The 20618-nt window shown below is 42.3% G+C and overlaps 2 protein-coding genes across 4 annotated transcripts in view; one reads left to right on the top strand and one right to left on the bottom strand.

The window, feature by feature from the left end:
* Positions 1-2444, bottom strand: part of SLC15A4 (solute carrier family 15 member 4) — a 30761-nt gene extending 28317 nt beyond the window's left edge. The window contains 3 exon segments of the mRNA XM_075109870.1: positions 1731-2351; positions 2353-2403; positions 2406-2444. Coding sequence (XP_074965971.1) covers positions 1731-2351; positions 2353-2403; positions 2406-2444 — 711 coding nt within the window.
* A 148-nt stretch (positions 2445-2592) lies between these two features.
* The window catches only part of GLT1D1 (glycosyltransferase 1 domain containing 1), a 59553-nt gene continuing 41527 nt past the window's right edge, over positions 2593-20618 (top strand). Inside the window, exons 1-3 of one of the 3 annotated variants that reach the window (XM_075110804.1) lie at positions 2593-3195; positions 14057-14205; positions 17720-17825. In XM_075110804.1, the coding sequence (XP_074966905.1) occupies positions 3119-3195; positions 14057-14205; positions 17720-17825 (332 nt within the window). In that variant the 5' untranslated portion in view covers positions 2593-3118. Of the gene's footprint in view, positions 3196-6278; positions 6430-13473; positions 13546-14056; positions 14206-17719; positions 17826-20618 lie in introns of those variants that run through there. The other 2 variants (XM_075110805.1, XM_075110806.1) reach the window with 2 other exon arrangements.

Consider the following 20618-nt stretch of genomic DNA (forward strand, 5'->3'; position numbering starts at 1 on the left):
CCAAGAATGTGACTCCGGGAGACAGACTTTATTCTCAGCAATATACATCCATCTGGCCAGCAGTTTGCTACACTCCTATGCAGGGAGAAGGCACCCAAGAGGGCCCAAAACCACACAACAAGGTAAGTGGTACACTGTAATATATTTAACAATAGATAAGCTAGAAAAACAGAAGGGGAAAAATTCCATCCTCAGCAGAGCTCTGCTGATTATTATGAACCAGAAAGGAGTATTTCTTTTGCTTCACCCTATATAAATCACCGTGAATTATCTGCAAACCTAGCCAAAAACTGTTTTCCATGAAATCCTGGGGGGAAGCCTTTAAAAAATCCAGCTACGACAGCTATGCTTCCATTGGCATTGGTTCTTCTTTTGCTCTGTTCCTGCCATTATTTACCTCTTATATTTAATGTTCATAAAGCGTTCTGGGGATAAGCAGTCAGTTTTGAAAAACACCTTACAAGATAAAGTCATATTAAAGCTATTTCACTTGATGGGCTCATGCTGGCTTAAACAGAACCAATACACTGGAGACGCGCAATCCTAGGCTATAATCATGTTTTACATTTATATACTGCCTTTCACCCAGAACTCCAGAATTTATAATATATGAAATGCCAAAGAATGACAAATGTAAACTGCACAGCAGAGAACAGAGGTACGTTTGGCAAAGATATTGCAGTAGCTCCTACCTCTCACAACGAATTTCATGGCATTTCTGATACCTGCACTAAGCTGAATTCAATGGGCCAGTAAACAGAGATGCAACTGGATCAGAGGTCTTCTCCTTGCTTTGTCATCAAGAACGGTTTGGGTACAAAAGCTGCTCAGTACCTAAGCATCTGAAATTCTCAATTTGTAAAGCAGAAATTATACTCCAACATCCACAGTCAGCATACTACGTTAGTGTAAGATGGTAAAAAAATACATGCAACAATGCATTCCAGTCAATACTGAACTGTGAGCTGCCTCTCAAGTATTTTCTGTAAAGCCACATGGTTCTGCAGTGATGATCCAGTGAATGATATTCCCACTGAAGTGGATCCAAGTACGAGAGTTTGAGAGGACATGTCCCTGCGAGAACCACCCAGGTAACATGTCTACGATGTTGAGAGCACCTTCCCAACTGTCATCTACAGCAACGTTAGCCTGCACAAAAATATCACTCAAGGGCACAGTGCAGTATACAGAGAACACCTAAAGCATAAAAAACTGTTTGTTCTCTAGCCTTCGTTTATCACACGCTGATAAAGGCCTTTGGTCACTGCCCTAGAAGGCCCATGCTGTCTTTGTCAGAGCTAAAATGTGCATCAGATATTTCACCTGATGAGCTCTGAGGTCAGATCAACCGGGTACAAATTCTACAGTGGAGTATAATTAACAATCCACTTTGTGGCCAACAGGTATTCAGCCCAACACCTCAAGACAGTGATGGTTTAGCCAAATCAGATACCACATCTATGGCGAGGCTACCAGGAAACCAAGGGTCGTAGGAGATAAGATGACACACAGACACCGAAATTATATCAAATAGGGTATTACTTAAGAGCCTGCATTATGAAGCTGGATGACCTGATTCCCTTTGAGACTTAACACCTACAGAGATGTGAATCAGCAGGCGCACTGTCCATCCCACCAAAGCAAGCCCCTCCAGAGGCACGACTGACAGCCGTCCCCTGGCTCAGACCAGCACCCACAAACGATTCAGCAGCTGCCAAATGATACTTGACCTGGTCTGCCCCAAAAGGGGTGATGTTGGCCTTGACCGACCCGACGCCCAGCCCCACGAGGACCAGTCCAATGAAGGTGGCGGCAGCACAGTAGCGGATGGCTCCCGCCTGGGAGCAAGGTGCCAGGGTGGCGTTGGCCGCCGGAGAGGAGCAGTTCTCTACGGGGAACAAGGGGATGTCCCCGCAGAGGCCCTGGCGGGTGTGCGGCGCAGCGATGACGGGGAAGGCCAGCATGCCCAGCAGGTAGAGCGCCATGCTGAGCAGGATGGTGCCAAACTTGCCCAGGAGGGCATCAGCCAACCAGCCACCGAAAGGGGACACCAGGTAGGTGATGCCCATGAAGAGGAGCAGGGCCTGGCTGGCCTGGGCGCCCTCCCAGCCGTAGGGAGGCCCGTTGAGGAAGAGCACCAGGTTGGAGGTGATGCCGTAGAAGGCCACCCGCTCCAGCAGCTCGGCCAGCAGCACGGCGGCGCAGGCCAGCCGCCGCCCGTGGAACGCGCCGCTCGCTGCCCGCCCGCGCTCCCCGCTGCTCAGCAACGGGCTGCGCTCGCTCGGCTCGGCCTCCTCCATGGCGGCAGCGGCGGCACTCCCTCCTCCCCGGCCCCGTCCCGGCCCCACAGCGGGCCCGCGACGCTCCCGGCCCGCCCGAAGGAAACTTGGCCGCCGTCGGGCGGCAGGACCCGGCCCGGCCCGCCCACGCAGGGCACGGCGCATCCCTATTGGCTGAGGGCGCCGTCGCTCCGCCGGCAGCGCCGTCACGTGGGCGGCTGGGCTGCAGGGAACGGCCACCGAGGCGAGACGAGGCGGGGCTAGCGGGGGCGGGACATGGCGGACCGGAAGCGACGGGGCGGAGGCTCGGGCCGCTTCGTTAGTGTTGGGGCTGAGCAGAGCCTAGCTGAGACGCGCCGAGTCTAGTCTAGCCCAGCCCAGCCCAGCCCAGCCCAGCCCAGCCGCGAATTGGTTACGCCTCCGGCGCGCGGAGCTTCCCGGGGCGGCACCTTTCTCCCCGCAGGTTTTCCCTCGCCGCTTTCACGAGGGGGCCGGGCGGGGGAGGAAGCTGCAGAAGGGAAAATTGGTTTTGTGGTTATTTCGTGCGTTAGTTCAGGCTGGGAATTACATTTTAGGCATTAACTGGAGCTGTGTGACTTTACTGATGACAGATTCAGCGCTGGCTTCCCCGAGAGCCCTCGCTTTCTCCTTAGGTTTATCCAGCAATAACAGCGGCAGCGGTTCGTTTCCCTACTTTGCTGCTCGGGGTGACGGGAGAGCGCCGGCCGGGCCTGTGCGGTTGGAGGTCGGTCATCTGAGCTGTCCCCGCCGTGGTAACACGGCATTAGGACGTGGAGAATGACGGCTCTGACTTGAATGGAACGAAGCGTGTGATTAAAATGAGAAGACACCCATTAGCGGTTGCAAGGTCCGGGGCACTAAGATGTTCTTTTGTGCCACCATCGTGTATGTTGAGGTAAAGGTCATGAAAGTATGTGATTGTTTACAACAGCGGATCTTAAAGTCATATTTTTTGGCCAGGACAAAGTGGGAAAGATACTCCTGGTTGTGTGTTTTTGATGAAAAAGGTAAACTGATTGACACCATATAGTTACACCCAACATCCAGGTATGACTAAAAATTTTTGGAACAGCGTTGGTAATTGAGCAAGCCTTTGTAAATAACGTGCCATAGAGATGACTCATTAAATATATTTGCTCTCTTAACTAGTTAAATTTCATTACAAAGGATAATGAGGACGATGCAACAGAGATCTCTTCTTGGGAACTACTGTAACGTGACTGGTTCAGTAATTTAAAAAATTACATTTCTGCTTTGCCCATTTAATACAGTATATCATACCAATTGTGATTACTAGACCCCTTAAAAAATGCAGTGTTTGCTAGAGACTACAAAGTGACTAAGCACACCCTGCATTATTGTGCATTTTAATTTATGCATTCTAGGCCCTTCATAACTTACCTTTGCGAGTGGGGTGAGATTTTTATATTGGCCTACTCAACCAGTGTTGCAAACACCTCGCAGTGATGAGCAGTATTTGAAATGTATGTAATGAAATGTTATTTAAATCCTCAGGAATTGAGAAGTGGGTGCTCTCTCTAAAATTCAAAAGCTACTCTTATAACCTGAACATTCTCTCTGGAAGTATAGCACCTTCGGGAAGGTGGTTTTTAATTTTAATTCAAACCAGAACATTTAGCTACGGTATATTTAAAACTTCATTGAGACACATCCATGACCCTCTCTTTGAATCCAGTGAACGCACTTATTGCTATACAGTGATGCATTACTGGAGGTGTTTTCGAAGACACAACAATACTTAATGCTGCAAAGACATGGAGATTTTAAATTTTCTCAGTCAAGGCTTACATAGCATAAAAACCAGAGTCGCCATAAATAAAGTAATAAAATGTTAAGACTGCTTTGAATGTTTCCTTTATTTCCTCTTTATTTCCCAGGTGACTGGTTAAGTTTCCTCATTTGTCTCACGAAGCCAGCCTTGTCTTACTTTGTTGTTTGCATTTTTGTCTTTTTTGTGTTACACACTGGATGTGTGGATAGCTACTGTCTGGTTTTAGAACTAGCAGTAGTGAAAAGTTACAGTGGCCGAGCTGTTGGTAATCAGGTATTTCATGCAGGATACCAAAACCACAACTTCCTTTTAACCCAAAACATGACTTTCTGAACATTATCCCATATCCTGCTTTAGGCTGTGTGACTAGGGAACGCCCCCGTTTTGGGTTGTGTAGGCTGTTTTAGGTACCGGGCTGCAGCAAGAGGGTGTGTTCCTGGCTGCCAGCCTTTGGTGGTGCGATGCAGCTGGGCCATGGGTTGTGTGTGGGAGATCTCAGACCTGAAGGAGGGGTTGTAGGGAAAGGATATAGAGTAGCAATGTAGCCAGGGACTGAAAGGCAGCAGCAGCAGCTTCCTGCAGTCCCCGCGTTAGGCGGGCAGTTGGGCAGCAGCGACTGCCAGAGATGACTGGTGCTAGGTCTGAGGGTGGCAAGTGCTCTCAAAAGCCCAAATATGCTTCACACAGGCCGCTTACAGCGAAATAAATGTCAAGGCTAGAATCCTGGCTGGATTGACAAAAGCCCTCTAAATATCAATGGGGCTGGGATTTTGTGCCAGAAATGCTTTCTAAAACAGTGATGAAAATAGCCTACCCTTAAATTAGCATTTATGCTATTTTTAGCATTTATGCAAGATTTGTTGTTCTTCTAAGTTAGGCCATCTTTTTTTGATTTGGGTGTAGTTTAAAATGGTCTGAACAATGTTGTGCTGAATTATTTCGAAGTGATAACTCGGTGAGATGCAAATAGTTAAACGTAGCTCTGCAGCATGAAGACCCGTTAGCAAAATGTGAGCCAGCATTCCCAAATGCTTACAGTTTGCCAGAACACACTCCAATATCTATCTTTATCACTTCTAAACCCTCAATTCCTGAATATTTGTCATCCTCAGAGATCTACACAAGTTATTTGAAGAACTGCTATTTTAAAAATTAAGAGCCTTTCTCTGTATGTGGCATATTTTTCTCCCTCTACCTGACACTGAGACTTGAAAAGTAATGTAAGCCACAATAAAGAGGCACTGCAGTTTGCAGACCACCTTTCCCTGTCTTCTACAGCCTTGGGGAAACCAAAGCATCTGTGTGGCCCCGTGGTGATTTACGAGACCAGGTTATAAATATACAAGCAAAAAAGTGAGTTTTCTGTTAAATCGAGCCCTCCTTCTCATCTGCCTCATGGCCTTACTGCCTGCTGCCCCACCCATCTGCCCTGAGCTGTGCGCTGTGTTTCTGTTCATCGTTGGCGTTTATCCTGAGGAGTGGCTTGATGGTTTGGGATACAGTTTTCTTGGTCCTGAGTTCAGGCTATTCCTTTTTCTTTCCCCTGCTTTGCTGTACCTTTGGATTCTGCCTGCTGCTGCGGAGGCTGCAGTTCCTCACCAGGGCTTTCCCCTGGCCATACACACCTTTGGCTCTGCTTCACCGTGTGGCCTTCCTGACATTCAGCATGGTCTTTGACCGTCCCGTTGCCTTGTTCTTTGGACTAGCACGTTCCTCTGGCTTTTCTGTTTGTTGGCACCTGATCCACAATTAGTTTTTTCTCCATCCCTGCACTGCATATGAACCACCTCCATCTCGGGAGACACGTGGCAACTGCGGCGTGGCTGGGAAACGGCCTCGGGGGATGGTGGCTGGTACCAACCTTCCTGATGTTCTTCTCAGGAGGCCTCTAGTGCGACTAGTCTAGCTCAAGGCTTCTCTGAGGCCGTGATGTGAGCGCATCACCTTCGTGGCTGTTTAACGAAACCACATAACGCTGTTTAGAGCTGGGGGGGGGAAGGGACCCAAACCCACCGGCGCAGGACCGGCAGCTGGGCTCCCCGGTCCCTGTGACCAGGGACACCTGGCGAAGGCACGGCCCTCCCCGCGCCGGGTGGGTGGGTGGGTGGGTGTGCGGGAGCCCCTCGGCGGGGCCTTCCCGCCCCGGAGCGCGGCGGCAGGTGGGACGCTCCCCCGCGGCGCTGCTTCCGGGAGGCGGCGGGGCCGCGCCCGGGCCACCGGCAGGTGAAGGAGGCGGCGGCTCCCGCCTGGGCGGGCAGGAGGGGCCGCTATGAGGCTGCTCCTGCTGGCGTGCCTCCGAGCGCAGACCGGCAACGCGACCACCGCGGCCAGGATACAGTGAGTGCCGCGCCGCCATGCCACGCGAGGGGAGGGGGACCCCCGCCGCCCGCCATCCCGCTCCCCGCACACGGGCGGGCCGGCTGGGACTCGGGGCCGACCCCCCGCGCTCCCGTCACGCTGAGGCCGCCGCAGCAGCGGGGGTGCTCCGCTATGGGGGGGCGGGGGGGGTCCGGCCGCCATTCGCCGCCTCCGCGGGCGCACGGAGGCGGCGTCTCTCCCGCCCGCTCCGCGTGGGCGGCCGGCGGCGTGTGAGGGGGCGGCGGCCGGCCGCTGCGCCGGGCCCGCTCCGGCGGGGATCCGCTGCTTGCTGGGAGCGGGGCCAGGCCCGTGTCCAGGAGGGGGAAGGCTGTGCCAGGGCAGCGTGTCCCCCTTTGCCCGTGTTACTGGGGGGTAAGGGAGAGGGGGATCCGAGGGGTTCCCCCCCCAGAACCCCCCAAACCGCAGAGAAGGCCGCTCTGCGCGGGGCAGTTTGGTGGCGCAGGGGCAGTTCGCGCTTGCCGCCTGGCCCGGGCTCGCAAGCCAAGAGCAGCAGTCCCCTTGCACCGCCGCTCATAGCGGCGCAGCGGGTTTGCGGGGCTGCCGGCTGCGGGGAACCGGCAGGGCGGGATGCGAAGTCAGTGCAAAGAGCAGTGGGGTCTGGGAGCGGGAGTGGTCTGTGCGGGAGCCGCGCCGGAGCGGCAGTTGTGCCGGAGCTAGTGCCGTTGGTGCCCGTGCTGCGGGGGTTACGGACACGGACCTGGGGTGCTTTGAAATTGGACTAACAGAACTCCGCAAATGCTCTTAAAGTCCCCATTTAACTCTTTCTGCGATGTGGAAAAAGGATGTGGCTGACAGCGTTTCTGACGGCTTTGCTGTGCTTTGTTAAAAAAAAAAATAAAGGCACCATAGCAATGAAACAATTTCCAAATGGTTTTGTCCTCTTGAGGCCCCAGATAAGGACTTGGTTGCTTCTTACCTGTCAAAGAATCATCCAGACTTTAGTTGTTTTTCTTAGGATGAATCTTTCAGGATAGCCTTCTGCTATTACAAGTTTCCCCCGACCTTGCTCTGCATAGTATCAGACTTTTAATGTTATGCATAGAAATAGTCCTCTGCCATTGTTCAGGCTTGCGCGCTAGTTGTGCCATGCCAAATTCAGTGTTAGATTCGTGCAGGGAGACCACGTTGTGTAGGATAGCGGTGGAACATACCTGCTGCCTCATGTCAGTCACCCAGGCATTGAAGATATAAAGCAAATGGAGCATAAAGACCAGAGAAAGCTGAAGGCTCTTGTATTTTAAAACAATAGTTATTAACGTTGAGATAAAACAAATATGTTCTTATGTTGTAATATATGTTTTTATACCTGTACATGTCAGCACAGAGTTCACCTGCGGTGGTTTATGTGGCATTGTGCATTTCCTTTCATCCCTTACCTTTTGCTCTCACTGGATAACACAAAACTAGTTATTCTTGGTGACATCAATGCTCATTCTTCCTCCATAAGATTATTTATTCTACCTTTACAAATTAAATATTTACTTACCTTCATCTTCAAGGACAGTCATACAAACAGTGAGACTGGAGCCATTCAGAGGTAATCTAGTGGAAAGCAGGCTTGGCATTATTTCTAGTTCTACGAAGCCTGAGCAAGCCAGACAAACAAATATCCGCGTATTATTTCAAATTGTCTTTTAACTACCCTGAGGTTGATGGTGATCATGTGAGCACGCTGCATCAAGACACCGCGGTTCAGCAAGGTGCCTTTATGTCAGTCATGATAACCAGCAATTTTGGTTAGCCCTCTCCAGCTGTGACTCGTGCACGGTGGCCTAAGATAACGTGTTTTAGTATGAAAGAAGGCAAAGCCTTCAACAGCTCAGTTGGCAGGTGGTTTAATGTATGACCATGTTAACGCAGTTGCAGCTATGTGAGCACATCTGCAGGGATCTGTGTAGAGTAGGCCAACTTGCTTTAGCACCCTGTTGCTTTAAAGGCATACTTGATACAAAGTGGATGCTGCTTTGTCATGCACATAGACCTTCAAACAGAAAGAAAATAATGACTGAAAGGTCAATTTAATTCATGTTCACAATAAAGGTGGATAAAGGATTCTAACAGAAATAGCGTTTGAGAGCCAGAAACTTATGCTGCGTTCAGTTGCTATCTTATCACCTACTGTAAATGTTATTTATGGTAATAATATAAATGAGCCTGTTCAGGGAAAGGAAAAGTCTAATCAGGAAAAAAAGTAAAGAGTGTTAGCTAGCAATTAAATCCGTCTTCCTGACTAAAAGGCTAGTCAAGTGACAGCTATTACTAAAACCATCCTACGCAGATACTTCCATCTGATACTGGTTTTCTTAAAACTTTATGCCATTTAAAATAAAACCAAAACAAAACCAAAACTACATGTATGGCCAAAGGCTTGGGCGTGTCACTTCTTGCACTAATCTGCTATACGTGAGGTTAAGCCCCCATATGGTAACCTTTGTAGCATAGGTGTTAATACAGAGAAAATATCTATTTGAATTAAATATTTGGCTTCAGTTGTATCTGTGTACATGCTTACAAATTTATTTGTTCAATCTATTTTTTTATACCAAACCATGGCAACTTTTGGTTGAATATAAATGAAACAACAAAGTTGTCTCTGGTTTGGACACCTGCCAGCATGGACTAATTTTATGGCTTAATATCACTGGGTATACTACGTTTATGATACTACAGCTGTTCCTGTAACTGCTTCATATTTCATGAATAAGATATTCATTTCCTGAGTTTACTGGTGACAAAGACACCAGAATCTAATTTGGCTAGAAATCAGCTTGCTAAAACAAGTGATGTGATGAATGTGCTGTGGGCTTTATGCATATTGGTGTGCTTAATCTTTGATCACCTTAAAAATAGGAGCAATGAGTAGAGAATAAAGCACTAAGCAAAAGTCCTGGGTTAGGCTGCCATTCTTCAGCCTTAGAAATTAGATCAAAGAGGGTGTTAGGAAAGAAAAGAAATTAAACTTCTCTGCCCCTTGAACTGTTCTGTTTGGCTTTTATTACTTGGTATTAAGGAGGAATATAAATCTTGAATTAATTGGTTAATTAGAAAGATTTAGCTAAGTATTTTGTCAACATGTAAATATCTTTTGGAGAGGGAGAGATTGTTCCAGTTCTCATTTGATACGGGACAGTTGGGATAGCCATTCTGTAAATCTCCAAGTAATCAACTGCAAGAGACTTAAACTCACAAATTCAGTAATGCTTATTGTTCCTCTTTACCATTAGTTTTCAGCTTAGACATTTATGGGAGTAATTCTGAGCCCCAACCTTTCTCCTATTTAGTCTTACCCTATCTCCTACCATTAAATCACACAGAAGAGCACTCGTACACCAGCAGATCCTCGTCTCTTCATGGTAGATCATAAGAGGTCTTTTCCCTACCTATGTCTCTTTGCGTAGGTTCTGGTAAATTCCTGCTGCTGTTAGTGTGGCCATTTGCCGAGCAGGACAGCTGCAAGGCAGGCGTTCATCCTCCACCCTTGGAACTGAGATACAATCATTTACGTGGCCTGCACTTGATGTATGCTGCATCCCAAAATGTTTTGCACGGCTAGATCTATTTATATGGCAGGATTAAACTTTGCAGAGTTGTTCTGTCCTTCCAAAGGGCAGTTACTGACTTCAGAACATAGAGACAGAATGATTCTCTCCCCACTTTGGCTCACATTTTTACTTTCTGTGCTTATTCACAGTGGATTTTATTCATACTTCATGCATGCCAACACAATTTGTCTGTGTGTTTTAAAGGAGAAGTTGGAGAGAGAAATAAAATGAAGAATACTTTGCTTTAACAGGTATGAAAAAAAGTTAAGATAATTTACAAAGAAAACAGAGAATATCAAGCAGGGTTTCAACTCCTGTAATTCAATTAACATCCGTGGGAAAAGCAAGTACTCAGCTCTGGCCGAGTTTCAGAAAAGGCAGTGGAAGTGATGCTGCTCACTTAATAAGCTTTGAATTGCGCTGTGTAGATTTAACAGCAGTTGATGCATAGCTGCTTTACGGAATAGACAGCCTAAGGAAAGAGATAATTAATATTTTTGGATGAAGCCTATTTTGTGCCATTCAAGAAGTGGCAGTGTATCTACCTACCAGGAACTTTTTGGAAATCAAACCTTAATTGTCTGCAAGTACTTCCACTGAAGTATCAGTTGAGATTAGAACATAAATGTTTTTGAGAGGAAAACATCACAGAAAAGAAAGCAAGTTTCAAAACTATGATACTTCAGAAGTAAGCATACTTTAAACTTGCTTGTGTCTTAGCTTCAGCTGTGCTGTGTTTGGAACTATAAAAATGCTTCTGTATGTGAAGACCCGTGAACTACAGATTTGGGTTGAAGGAGGGAAGACTGCTAGCCAGGATAAGTGGGCAGTAGTGGTCAATAATGTTGGAAATAAAAAATGCGACATTGTAAAACATCGCCTGGTATTTCGTAGGAGTGTAAGGGAAAAATGTTTTCCTGTAGAAATCTTTAATAAAGTGAAAAATATGCCAGAGAAGGGTTGGACCTTTTCACAGTATCTCTCTGCATAAAGTATAGATCCAAAGCAGACACTTACAAGCTTCACCTATAAGCCTCATGCTTTCCAAAGAGTGTAAAAAATAAAACAAATACGACGAATTCCTGAAATACTAAAATGAGTGGGGCTGGGAAATATTTTGTCCGATATTCAGATATGTATAAATATCACAGTATAAGCAGTGGCTGATATAGCATACTCTGAGAAACGATCTTTCAAACCTACCGAATGACTGAAGTTTTCCGTTTGGTTACTTCCTAGCAAAACACCCAAAATCTGGAATCTGACAGACAGGCTCCATTTTAGAAATATTATCCTCCCCAAATAGTGGCATTGGCTTCCATTAGAGTTTTGGTAGAAGGATGAGATTTGCCAGAGGAAGGCAAATTCTGGATCCAAGCAATAATCACTGGTTGTTAAGTCACTGACTTGGAAATATACAAAATATACAAAAATATACAAAATATACAAGACACTGACTTGGAAACATACAAAACTGTGATAGAGAGAAAATGTAGCCTTGAGATTTAGCATTTGCAGTGTCCTCTTAGATTCACAAACAGCAGGAGACATGTTCATTTTTATTTTTCATTCAGAAAGTATTTGTTTGTGAAACGGCAAAATAATGTGAATACACAGTTGCCAGGAGGAGGAAAGATACTGGTAATGTATCTCTTCTGTCTAGGCTTGGTTCAGGGACATCTGTGACTTCATAGACAGATCAGCCTTCAGAAAAAACCTCTTGCAGTAGCTTTGCAGCGCCCTCTTATAGTGTTCCTTGATAACAGCATATGTGTGAAAATCCTAGTCTGCTTTTTTTGTGTTATAAAGATGAAAAGTCATTTAGAAAATATGAAAATATCACTGTAAATTTCAGTACTTAAATATTACCCAGCAACGCTGCTTCTCTGCACATAGATTTCCATATATGCATAATCTGAAGCCTGTGACTAATCACATTGAACCTAATGGTATGTTTGTGGGATTAAGGCCTCTTTACGTCTGGGAATTCAAATTATTCTGGGAATAATTTGATAATTTTTCCTTCTTAAATTGTATGCAATTTTTTTACATGCCCCTGAGTCATTATGTGTAGGAAAAAAAAAATTAAAGTAATGGAGGTAATCCACAATTTCTGAGCCTTGGAACACTTGAGGACATCCCCCTGTATTTATTGCAGAAACAGCTGACATTCAGCTGTGAGATTTGGAGCTGTGGAAACTGTGGAGGAAAGGAAAAGTATTCATTCCTAGTATATTGGAAAAAAGAAAGACTCTTTGGATCAAAATTCCTAGCTGAGATTCTTGATGTCCTGAGAGAGTTATTTTCAAATTAATTGTAATATGCAAACATATTGCTTGTACATGATAGTGATTTATGGTAATTGGAATACTGATTTAGACTATTTAATGAGCACCTGTGAAATTATGGAATGCATGCACAAGCATCCCGAGTATTCGCCCGAGAGATTTTCTTTCCACAGCTGTGAGATTTGGGCATCGTTATTTAGATATAAATTGAGGGCCTCTTTCAAAAGGCAAGCAGGTACTTGGTACAAGTTCGTGGGACAACTGATGTAAATAATTGCTCAACAGTGTAAATAAGGAGCATACAATCTGGCTGTATTTTATTATTTATTAGTACTTATTATAATTTATTGGTCTCGTTTCAAACAGTGAAGTTAAAAGTAAAATGAGTTTCTTTTTAGAATAAGGAAGAAATACAGCACCATATGTTGTGCCAACGGAGCTCTGTCTGATATAGTGCTAATACATTCCTTCTAAGGCCTCAAGACATTTTACAATGTTTTTAGCACCAATTTCTGCAGTAATGACTAACTTGTGCAGGACAGAAAATTACATTCCTTGGGAGGATATGAAACGATCAGGAAAAGAAAGAGCCGACATTATCCAAGAAGCTATTGAGGTAGCGGGATTTTAATGCCAGAACAATTAATGGGCTATGAAAAATAAATCAACTGGAACAATGTGTAATAAGCAGAAAACATTCTTGTGGTCGTTTTGTGATATTAAAAATGTAAACATGACATGTCAGCAGATACAGTGTGCTAGTGTCTATCAAAACATGAATTTTCTCCAGTACGTTTTCTGGCTGATGTCATTGGAAACATTGATAACTGATTCTGGTTTTGGTGGGAGGAGTTATGAGCCTAGTGTATAGAAGGAAAAACTGAACCAAAGCTCACCAAAATGCCTACAGTAAAGCTCCCGGTAATCAATCAGCTTCTTGACTTTGGCAGTCTTTTAGTCAATGTTTTAGTATGAGGAACCACTGTGTATAAAGAGGAATGGGTAAGCTGACACTAGAGTAGGTGGGGTTTGTTGTTGTTTGATTTTTTTTTTTTTTTCTCTTTAGCAATTGAGATTTTTAAAAAAGACTGTGGAATTATTTGTGTAATTACTTCTGTGTAGGTTTTTTCTTTTATTTCAGTTATCCTGTGTCTGTTTTACAGGTGGGTGACAAAGGCAAGAAGCAATTAAACCCACAATCAAACAGAAAGAGAATACAATTTCAACTGTCCAGTTTTATTCGTGTATGCATTTTTTTTGCATGTACTGTATTTTTAATAGCAGTGATTAGCTGGACATATTTGTGTTTTCTTCATTCGGTGGTGTTTCTCCATAACAGGGGTCTGAGAATCCAGAAGACCAAGGTCTAACACGCTTAATTCAAAAGGAGTCCATTCAGCATATTAAGCTGAAGCTCAGTCAGGGAAGATCCTGTTCATGCTTCAATTCTGTTGATTTCCAAGGGTGGTTTTGATATTTTGTAGGTTTGGGCCTTAAAATGGATGCAGGTTATGTTGCTTGGCAGTGTGATTGTGGCTTTGCGATGGTGAAGGTAACATATTTTCCAGGAAAAAAAAAACAACAAACAATGACTTATATCTTCATGGTTGCTTGAACAAAATCAGTATTAAGGTGAATGCTGGAGCAAAAATTATTAAGGAAAACCATTTTGATTAAGCTTATTTAATATACTGGCATGCCTACAACATTAATAGCATCTTTTTTCTTCTTTTTCTATTTGTTCCCATAACGAAGGAATCATCTACATGCCGCAGGTCATATCTGTGTTCTTAAAGATGCTTTCATGTATGAAAGTCCAACTGAAATAGCAAATCTAACCTCCACGGAGAAGTTTAATGCAGCCCTGGCCATTCATCTTTATAAAGGAGGCAGACTTCTGCAAGGTAATCAATCCTCCTTCTATTTTGCAATAAAAATACCTCTTAAAATGGTACTGAAAGAGGAGAGAATGAATACAAACAGCTATAAATGGCTATAAATGTATAAACCCATACCTAATGTAGTTATTCTGTTTATCTACTTCAACAAACATTCAGAAATGCTGAAAATCTTTCTCTGTGGGAGATCTGATCCAGAGCAGAGAGAACTAAATAAATGTACTTTTAAAGCACATAGTGCATTTCATAATTAAGTACTTTAACTCCATCAAGATACAGCATTATAGTAACAATAAGGGGGTTTCAGCAAATGTGTTCTTTCAGAGGACAATGGCTTGGCTAAGTATAGCGGAGGTCAAATAGAAGAAAGCAGAGAGGCTAATTTGATATTTCTGCTCAAAAATGAGTCAGGGTTTTTTGGACATGAAATAACTTTGAGATGTCATTTGTGCCAGCTAAACTGTAGGAAACAGGATGTTATCAGACAAATAATAAAATTTTCTATTGTATCTAGCCATGTGGAACAGAATTTAGCCTGCCATTAATGATACACTGGAAGCACTGGCTTTCAAAATTACAGACACTGTCACCTACTGAAATTGCAAGCCTGCAACCGTTTTTGAGATCACATTTGTATTGTACAAATCTATTCACTTGGACAAAGGTACATAATTTGATACTTTCATCAGATCGTAGTATAAGTTGTGTTGTGCTAGTTTCAGACTTCAGAAGTCCCCCTGCAATTTGTGCTGGTGGGTTTTCAGAAAGCCTGAATTACTCTGTCTGGCATGCTTGTGTATCTTTCGTTTACAATGGAGCTCTGATTTCAGTAGGAATATATGTATTAAGGCTTTTCTTGTTGGAATATAGAGGTGATTGTTTTTGCGACAAGACCTAGAATTGTTTCAGGGGAGGCTTGTGGAAGTCTTAGAACTATCTCTATTTTTCACTAAGGAACAAAAAATAAGGTTGGATTTTACATTTACTGTAAAACTTCATTGCAGTTTTGACTTGCATAGCATTACCCGAATGCTGTTGTTATTAGCTTTTCAAAATCCCAAGCGACCTACAAAGCCTGATACTTGAATGATTTACAAAAGCTCAGTAATTTAAATAAGTCAGAGTCACACTGTTCCAAAAAGCATCTGCGATAACTGAAAGAAAATAAAGCAGAAATCTGTGACAAGCAAGACAGTAAGTAGTGTGATTGCTGGGATGATCATAATGAAAGTGTAAAAGTTACGGTAGACTTCTTGAAGGAAAAAGTGATTCAGAGGACATTCCTGATTCTTGTAACATTTAATCTTTACATACCCTATTTAACAAATACCTTAAAGAAATGTAGTGCTTACAGTCATATTACCATTAGTACCATACTGCCAATGCTTTGGGCCTCATCCTGGAAACTTTGTTTACATGAGTGGGCATGTAATAATTATAATGATTTACTTTTTTATTTATTATAAAAGCAATATATATTTTATATTGTATTACAGAAAGTCGGTCTCTTGAAGATTAGTGCTGTGGTGCTTTGATAATGCACATTAATTCTCTTCACCTACAGACATTAGAGTATAATCTCAAAAAATGCCAAGGAAAGTCTTTAAGTAGCCAGAGTGGCAATTAGTCTTTCATTCTTTTTGTTTGTTCTTTTATTTAGTAGTGAGGAAATTAGCAATGCTAATAAATCCTCATCTTACAGCTCACTTATGTTCCAAATTTATATTTGTAAATTATGTTTTCTATCTTTATCAACATATTTTTTGTTCTCCATTTGCTTTAAGATTTCCTTATTTGCTTGTTTATAACCATGAATTTTAATTATGGGAGTTCACTGAATTTAATCTATCATTTCCCCCCCACCCCCTAAGACACTGCGGGTAGCTATAGAAAGTGTCGCCAGTAGTTTTCACAGCCATGAACATTCAAGGTCAGTTATATTATCTCTCAAAAGGAAGAACCTTCATCAACACCATAACCTCTACTGCCCTGCTCGTTGGTCCAGTGCTGAGGACTGTTGTCTGCTGAGTACTTCATCCCTCTCCTCTTCCATCTAATAACAGCAGGGAAAAAACAAAGCGTAGTTTCTGCCTTTCATGAAGCACAGTGTGCAGTGGCAATACAGCCTAACTGGTTATCCTTGTTCACAGTCAGAAGGAAGCCTTGGCTTCATCTGTTACAGCTAACAGGAATCTGCAAAATGCTCAAAATTCGTCACCTTAATGACAGGTTTTGTAGACTGTGTTACTGGAGACTGTTTCTTTTGCAAAACTGCAGTCCCATTTGGAATTTAAAACTATGTTCTGCATGTAGTAATTAGCCACCATGAGGCTGTTTATTTGTTAGCTTAATGTGGTGGAAAACTGACCACTTAATTGGTTTCGGTGCTGAAACAATCAACAGTAAACATTATTGACTGCTATCTTGATTAGTTTAAGGGGAGAACATTACTGGTAACTTGTCAGTTACTAAAAATAACCTGACTCCAAGAAAAGAAACATTATTAGAAAGGAATCTTACACTACTATATATTTATATTTTATGATTCTATGATATATTTATATAATATAAATTATGTTTTCGTCTAAGTAGTCTTTTGCCTTGTTCATGTTAGTCTAGCCACTATGAACATAGAATTGCTACTCTACCCTGTTTTGCTGGCTTTACACTTATGTAAATATGAATTTATTCTGATGCTGTGTATCAAAACTAGGCTTTTACCTGAGTGCAGACACCACTAGGCTATATATGATTGTGCTGATACTCTAAAATGTGAATGTTGTTAAGGTTTTGTGCACAGAATGTCCCACAGCCAACTTCCTCAACTCTTACTGTTCTGAGCACTGTAAGGCATCCTAAAACAACTCTCATAACTTGGGTGATCACAGGAGGTCTTGGAACAACCAATTATAAAAACAGATTGACCTTTTGGGATGGAATGAGGCAAAACAACAGTTTTGCTGCAGGTTCACGTATACTGCCTTGTTTAATTTGGTGACCTTTTCCAATGGTGTGGCTCCATCTGCATGTTTTGTAGCAGTAAGATCAGCTTCAGAAGTCAATATTTAAAAAAAAATATTTCAGTAACCAGCTCTGCACTCGAACCGCTGTATTGGCATGCTTGAGGGGGCAGTGAGTGAGTGGCTGAGGCTAGATACCTGGGACCAAACTTGGCAATACTTCATCTTATTAAAATGTGAATAACATTTAAAATATATGTCCTGTTTGATGGGCTGCCAGGTGTAGAAACTAATTGATTGTTTTTACTAAGCATGGAAGAGGCAAAGCAAATCTCATAGCTACACAACACACTGATATACTGTGGAAGTGCATAATTGGGGTATGGATTTGTTCAGTGCCAAAACCATAAAAATTCAAGTTTCTCCAGGTTTCTTTTTCAAAGGTTTTTGCTTACATATATGTTACAGTATTATCAATATACTTTTTCCCTCTTAATGTCTCCTTCTAGTCATTACCTTGACATGTTGGTCAACTTCTCATCATTGTTGTTGCTTTGCAGGTAGCAGAATTCCTTTTGGAATCATCTTTGGTGGGACAGATGTAAATGAAGATATCAAATGTGAAGAGAAACATCGGGTAATGGGAGCAGTGCTAAGAGAAGCCAGGTAAAAGCATGTGTGGAAGGTTTATGATAGGAAATCGCATTTTTTGTAACTGTTTCATAAATGCTTGGAATTACTGGGAGATGTGTAGGCCAGTAGATAAAGGATAGTCTACTTGAAATCCCTATGATCTCTACATATTATTTTTATGACTCAGTGATGGAAGTAGAACAGTTTCTTCTTAAAATATAGTCGGCATGCAGTCTATTCATTTTATATTTCCTCTGTTACAATCATTTTACCGTATTTGTCCATTAAGAGTTGGCAGAGGCAGTGCTGAAACTTGGTCTCTTGGGCTGTGAATTTTCAAAAAGACTCAAATCCCACTAAAAGTTAATGAAAACTGTGCTCTTGCTAACTAATCCTGTGCTTTGTCTTCCGAATCATAAATGTTTTCTAGAATAATAGAACTATGCATGTGATGAGGATATAAAATTCTAAGGGAGGTGAAAGAAATGAGAAGAATAATAGCAAGAATACTTAACCTGGAATTTGGCAGCATATTGCTCTGTAGAATAATCTCCTTTATGTGTAGACATTATAAAGACAGCTGTTGATGGTTAGTATAACTGTGGGCTGTAGAAGTTAACTGTGGTTTATTTGATGTGTTTGTAATGGATACAATTTTATGCAATCAAGCTTTGATTTCTTACCAAAATTATTTTATACTATTTATATTTGCAGAGATTTAGGTAAAGAAATTCACATCTAAGCATGTCCAACAATATCCATCCAGTTCTATTTGTATAGAACTACCTTGGCCGTGAAATGCCTGGTATTTGGTATCTAAATAGTGAGTCTTTAGTAGTGGAGGTGGTTAATGGTGAGTTAGTGGAGGAGGTATGAGTAGTCTCCTAAAATCTTATTGTAGTAGTAGTATTACTCTAAACAGGGTTGGACCCCATTTGCCAAGTGCTAAATGTTGCTCCATGTTGTTTGTTTTTTTTTTTTTAAACCTCTGTTTCTTAGTAAATTCTGGTTTATGTTACATATATTCAAACGTATAAAATATTCTGTATTGGAATTAATATATTTTATGCATTAAGTGCTATCTGCACATACAGACTAAGTTGCCCAGCAGTGTGACTTAAGTGAGAAGGGAACTAAAAATAACTGGCATTTGTCCTGTTGCATCACAGAATCAAACCTGTTCTTGGAGGCCTTGCATTTAGCTTGTTGATAGAGCGCTTGAATGAAAATCAGGTGACTCAGGTGTAAAGAGCTTTTGTTCTTCTTTCCTCGCTAATGCGATCCTTTCTCTAGAAACATGAACAATGAAGTAGAGACTGTAAAAGTCCTGAAGCAAATTCTCTCAATTTTTAGGTGAATTGACGGAGTATTTTCAGGGTGTTTTAAAGTCTGGAAAAGTTCTAGTGACATGTCAGTGTAGTCATCAAATGTAGTTCAAGAACTGATCAGAAATCAGAGAAAATGACTAAAAACCAAAACGGTTTTTGCAGCATTTTTCATTTTTTCAACATCCCTGGAAAAGAGGTTTCCTCCTGCCAAAGGTCTGTTGACTTCAGCAGTGTTTGATCACATCCATGGTGGGCCAATAAGCCCTTTTCTTATTGGAAAATAAAGCATTTTATGTATGTAAACCTTTCAATGGATGAAAATAATTTTAATTAATAGATAGCCTCTATCTTGGTAAGCTAAGTTTGAGTCCACTCAGCCCCATGGAACTATACTGTGCCTGAGCTTCTGGTGACTTGAGCAGTCACTCCAGCATTGAGTTCCACATAAGCGAAGGGGTCCCCACGTGTACAAGGTGAGATGAAATTTAAGCTTCCAGAGTGTTTTATGAAATCCAGTGGTACTACTTGCATACTTACTCTCGGAGACTTAAATACCTTGCTGAACAGAGCCTGCTCGGGATACTATCTCTGTTCATCCATCACAGCATTCTAGCGAAGACAGATAGCTACAGTGGTTCAGGTACGGCAGTATGGATTTTGTTTCATGTTGGCAATGAGGAAATGCATACAGAATCTGCAGCAGGCTTATATCGTCTAGTTTTATCTTTGCTAATAGCGCTATATGTTCTAGCTATTATTAGCTAACTTAATGCTGGCGTAGATGTGCTGTTCTGTCCAGAGTGCCCTATAGAATGTGGTAGGTAAACAGATTTTAAAGACAGCACTTAATCATGCTCATTGGAAAATCATTAGGGCATGTTCTTACGTCTTAGTGTCACTTGTAGTTGAAAAGCAACCTAAGGCCCCATTCAAGACAAAATTTATATACTTGTTTACTTTTGTTATCAAATAATTGGAAGTTATTCTTTAAACAGGTCTGAAGGAAGAGAAAAAAGATATCTAATGTGCCAGTTAAATTTCCACACTACACAAAATGAAAAGTATATAAAACCATAATCTCTGAGTGTGTCCATTTGATCCAGTTCTGTGTGTTTAAAATATGATCTGTCACAAATATAACTAATAAAGCTTATGCAAAAACTGTGCTTTACTGAATGTTTTTAGTGATACTTAAGTTAGGAACTTGAAGTATAGTTTAGCTTGGTTTTCCTATGTTTCAAAATATATTACTGCATCCTTATGCTGTTCATAATATTTTCTCTGCTACAGGGAAAGTAATTCAGTTTTCTAGAAGTCATTCTGAATGGATCTCTTCTCCAGTATTATCACTAGTATTATTCATTGCATAGTTATTAAAAGAAGCATTGATTTTTTGCTTTCTTTATTGATTGCAGGGTTCTAAGCAGAAAGTATCATGAATTGTAGATTACTTGTCCAGTACCATAAACCACCACATTCCATAAAACAAAATATTGAA

Source organism: Phalacrocorax aristotelis, chromosome 15 (assembly GCF_949628215.1).
Source record: "Phalacrocorax aristotelis chromosome 15, bGulAri2.1, whole genome shotgun sequence".
In the NCBI taxonomy this organism is placed as follows: Eukaryota; Metazoa; Chordata; class Aves; order Suliformes; family Phalacrocoracidae; genus Phalacrocorax; species Phalacrocorax aristotelis.